Raw genomic sequence first — 4,890 nt, forward strand, 5'->3', positions numbered from 1 at the left:
ACCAGGTCCCTGATCAGTATCATATACAGGACGAGAAGGAGTGTATAGGGGAGAAGAGGAAATCTTGCTCAAGCGGGTTACTTGAGATATCAGATAGCGCGGAGAGCATTGGTGCCCACCTTTTTCTCGACAACAATTCATGACAACTGTGCTTGCACGCGCTGGCTACAACCTCCTAGTATCCGATCGTTTTCTCTATGAACTTTGGGAATGAGCTTCAAGGATTGGCATTCTGAAATATTTTGCAGATGAAGGCATAGAATCCCTTTGAAGATGCATCGGTGAGGCTAACCGTTCAGTCCCTGTGCATTGGCCCACGAGCGTCGTCGGCGAGGTTGGTTGGATCTTGCTTCAGGTGGTGGATGGAAGATGAGCCCGCTGCATGAACTTATCTTGCTCACGTGGAAGAATTTGGAGAGACAAGTCTCTGGCAAAGCTGTCAATCACGGTGATGGCGCGGCAGGGAACCATGAGAGGGAGCCTGTCGTGCGCGCAGCAGAGGGCGACATAGGCAGTAGCGACATTATCTCGGGGAACGCTGTGGATTACCTCCTTCATCCCCTTCCGCTGGATAGAGCAAACAAGCTGATAGAGACTCAGTTGATAGACTACGTGACGGATGCGTTTGCCAACGATCCAGGAGAGGCATCGCCTACCAACTCAGTCGCTGGCCCCATGACAGGACGCAGTGGACCGCTTTGTGACTCCGCTGACTCACATCGGACCAAAGTAAATGGGGTACACAATGGAGCAAGACCCAAGGCAGCAGAGTGCTCCAGGGCAGATGGAGCTGGTTGTAAGAGCCAGACTGACTTCTCGTCGAGCTCGAGCGAAGGCAGGGAAACCGTGTACAGCAATGGAGGCCAGTCGCTCCGAACGAGTTATGGAGGACTCATGGTGAACTTCGTGCGAGAGCACTCGAGCCTACTTAGGATTGTTGTCTTCATCTCCCTGTGCTACTCCTGTTGTGTACTGTTCCCCGCTCATCGCGCGAGCTCTGCCTTGACAGAAACATGTCGTGGTCGGAGTTGTCACCTGCTGACAGCGGTGCCGACTTGGAGCAACTACTCGGCAAGGCAGCTGGCGTTGCCGTTCAACCCCCTCTCAGAGAAGATGGAGGAGGTCAGGAACAACCCGCTGCAGCAGAACCTGACGGCGAAGGAGCATTGTGACTTGGTACAGCACAAGATCTCAAGCTGCAATGCCTTGAGAAGCATGCAGGCTACAGACCTTCTCCACCATCAAGGTTTGACTTGCTGGAACTGCGATCTGGTCGGAGCTTCGATGTTGTGCGAGAGACTGGGAGCTGGATGCCCGCCTTGTCAGGACAAGCTGCTGGTCCTCGCTCGCTCGAGCGCGAATGGCCTGCGATTGTTTCGCTCCATTTGCTCCCTTGGCCCCGCGCTCACTTACCGGAGGAACTTCCTCAAGGGAAGATCGGGAGCCGTCAAGGAGCAGTGGAAGCTGAACTCGCGGTACCCTCACGGATATGGTGGGAGTGGGAGCAGCAGGAGCGAGCAGGGCAGCAACTCGTCTGCTCCTCCTCCTCCAGAGCCTGCAAAAGTAGCGACATTGCCAACTACCTTGATCACTGCCGTATGCCTGCTCTCTATGACCACCTGTTTCCTCCTCATGGCCAACAGACGATCTCCTCCTCCTCCTCCTCCTCTTCCTCCTGCCGCCGCCGCCGCCGCCGCCGCCGCTCGTAACCTTGCAAGCTCCCCGCAACAGCAGCAAGGGGAGAGAGTCGTGGCAACGCCGAGATCTCCCAGGGGACCGAAACCGGCGCGTCCAAGACCCTCACCCTACGTATCAGGAGGGAGGTCTCCCTCCTCCACCAGCTCCAGCCCGACCATGGGCGAGGAAGCGAAGTTCAGCCCGTGGGATGCGACACAGAAGGCCGCGGAGAGGATGCAGCGACCTGCCTCTAAGGATGACCGCAGCATGTTCACCAGCACTCCCCCGCCACAGCAGACTCCACCTCCACTACAAGGCTGTCCGCGCTTCCGATCTCTGGCAGTCAAGAAAGCTGCTGAGGCGATCGCGGGGAAGTCTGACGACTGTGCTGATGCGAGCAGCAACAGGGAAGGAAATGTGGGCTTGCAGGAAGGCAACACCCCAGAAAAGATTGGTTGTCACAAGGACGCGGAGGAGAAGAGAGCTGGTTTTCACCGCTAGGCTCAAGCTGGTTGCTTGACGCGTGCAACTCTTCTGATTCAGCTCGTGCAAGGACGAAAAGACGACAACAGTAGAAATGACAAACAAGGAACGAGCGAGCAAAGCTCTCCTGAAGAAACTACTGCTGCTGATTCTGCTCCTCCTACTCCTTCTGCTCCTGCGTCTTCTGGAGCATCGGTTGTTGAAGGTGTGTGTCGTTCCTGGATGAATCTTTCTTGACCTACCATCCAGGTGAAAGATCAAATCACCCGCAGAGCGGCACTGCTGGACAAGATGGTGGGGAAGTGCTGGAGGAGGAAGAGGCAGACGAGGAGGAAACAGCCCAGCATGACGGGGGGAGCATCGGGCTCGCGTCAGACCTGCGCAAAGAGCAGGTGAGGAGCTCCGATGTGCGAGACTGAAAGTCCTGACGAGGCTCCCGTTGCAGGAGCGAAAGCCGATCGTGGGGAAGATCATGCTGAAGGGGAGGAAGGAGAAGAAGGACGGAGGGGCGATGCCAACCCCTGTCGATCTCTTCCAGTCACCCAGTCCTCGACCCTCCGCCTCGAGCTGTCAAAAGCTTCAACCGCCAGGTCAGGGCCGTGGAGGTTCAGAACCTGATATGACGGTGCCACCACCCCCTCCTCCCCCTCCCCCTCTCTCTTCCTCAACCGCTACGCTCCCCCGTCCTCCGCTGCCTCCGCCTCCTCCTCCGCCTCCTCCCTCTCTAGTCAAACCCGCCGCTGGGAAAGGCTCGGGGGTTGGCCCTCCCCCTCCTCCCCCTCCCCCTCCTCTTTCTGGTCCGGGACAGACCAAAGGTGGGGGAACCGCTTCTCCGATGCAGGACACAGGCAACAAGATCAGCAAGTCGTGGGATGTGATCCAAAAGTATCAGTTCATCACCAAGTGCATGAATGGGGAGGGGAGGGGGGAGAGCAGGAAGAAGGCTTCCAGCTCCAGGAAGAAGCTGGTGAAGTGTAAGAGCAGCCCCGAGAAGGAGCTGCTGAAAGAGGACGAGGCGTCAGGGTCCAAGGAGAGGAAGGAGCTAGTCAGGTCTCAGTCCATGTTGTCGGTCAAAGACGAGCTGGAGGGAAAGAGCACGTACATGAGACAGGTACTTCCGTCCTTCAGCCCGACTCCTCCTCCCCCTTCCCACTCCTTCTCCTCCTCCTCCTCCTCCTCCTCATTTCCCCTCTCCTCATGATCATCATCCCCCACTCCTCCTCCCCCTAATTCCTCCTCGTTCTCCACTTCCTCGCATGCATCCTCGTCTGAGCCCGAACAGGTTATGGAGGATCGCAAGATCTTCGGCGAGATGATAGAGGATCTCATCCCTCAAATCGAGGAGTTCGAGTCCGACGACTTCGAGGACCTGCAGCTGTTTGTTCAGGAGGTAACATGCTGTCCAACATAACTCTCCCCTCTCCCCTCCTTTCCTGCTTTCCCCCTCCTCCACCACCATCATGTGCTCTCCACCCCTGCGGTCCTACTCAACACTCGTCCCTCCTCGCTCCCCCTCTTCTCCACCCTCCCCTCCTCCCCCATCAGGTTCCCACCCCACTCCTCAATCCTTCTCCCTCCCCTTCCTCCCCCCCTCTCACTACCTACCACAACCCCCACTTCCGCTGAGCTCTTCCAGGTGGAGAAGCGTCTCTCCCTGCTCGTGGACGAGCGCATGGTCCTCAAAGGTTTCGCTGCATGGCCGGACAAGAGGATGGAGGTCCCCTTCCTCCTCCTGCCTCGCATGCTCACGCTGAAACCATCCCGCAGGTGCTGCGGGAGGCGAACGGGAGGATGCAAGACTTGAAGCAGCTCAAGGCCGCCATGGATCCCTTCGGCTCTAAGTGGATCAAGAGGAGCTCGCTGGCCGACGAGCTGCAGGCCGTGGAGGACAAGTTCGCGTCGCTGCAGACCACAGGTGGAGATGCTGCCTGTCCGTCCTGCCGCTGACGCCTCCTGCCAGTCGAGTGGTACGCGAGAAGCGAGGAAGAGCTCAAGAAGAACTTCGCCAAGCACAGGGTTCCCTTCGACTTCCGCATCCTCCTGGAGCTCAAGGAGGTGGCCGTCTCCCTCGCCAAGTACAGCATGCAGCGGGTGCTTGGCGAGATCCGACCGGCGGGGATGGAGGGCAAGCAGGCATGCCATAGGATGCAGGTGAGATGCAGCATGACCCTTGACCGCTGCTGACGAGAGGAAGCAGATGCTGCTGCAGCATTCCATCAAAGTATCCTCACCTCTCTCAACCTCCTCTCCTCCCACTGACGTTCGTTCTTCTTGCAGTTCGCCTTTCGCTGCCACCAGTTTGCGGGAGGCTTCGACGAGGAAGCTTCAGCTCTGTTCGGACGCCTTCATGACGAGTTCACTGCGATGATGCAGAGCGAGTCCTGATGCTCGTCGACTTTTCCTCTCTCCCTCTCCCTCTCCCTCCCCCTCCCTCCCTCCCTCCCTCCCTCCCTCCTTCACTCTAACCCCATCCATCGCAATCCCAGCCTCTTCTTTCCCTCCCTCTATCCATCACTCGCTTTCCCTCCTTGTTTCTTCGTTTTTCCTTCCTTCATCCCTGTCTCTTTCTCTTGTTATTCTTTTCCCTTATTCATTGTCGGCACCTTGTGCCCCATCAGTCTTATTCTTTGTGTTCGATGTCACAAGTAAAAGATTTCGTGCTTCCTTCGGTTATTGATTCGCTTTTCACCATGCCTTCCTCCTCCTTTTGTCATCTTACCCTCCCCCTCC

The 4,890-nt window shown here is 57.3% G+C and overlaps 1 protein-coding gene across 1 annotated transcript; it reads left to right on the forward strand.

The window, feature by feature from the left end:
- Positions 1-369: 369 nt before the first annotated feature.
- Positions 370-4,545, forward strand: GUITHDRAFT_108630 (hypothetical protein; the record flags this gene model as incomplete). Its single annotated transcript, XM_005832285.1, has 11 exons — positions 370-1,492; positions 1,817-2,131; positions 2,410-2,552; positions 2,606-2,785; positions 3,002-3,271; positions 3,443-3,550; positions 3,797-3,877; positions 3,928-4,075; positions 4,121-4,311; positions 4,358-4,381; positions 4,438-4,545. 11 exons carry the CDS (start codon positions 370-372, stop codon positions 4,543-4,545), a joined length of 2,691 nt encoding a protein of 896 aa, XP_005832342.1.
- Between the last annotated feature and the right edge of the window lie 345 nt (positions 4,546-4,890).

The sequence above is a fragment of the Guillardia theta genome (genome assembly GCF_000315625.1).
Source record: "Guillardia theta CCMP2712 unplaced genomic scaffold GUITHscaffold_35, whole genome shotgun sequence".
Taxonomy (NCBI): Eukaryota; class Cryptophyceae; order Pyrenomonadales; family Geminigeraceae; genus Guillardia; species Guillardia theta.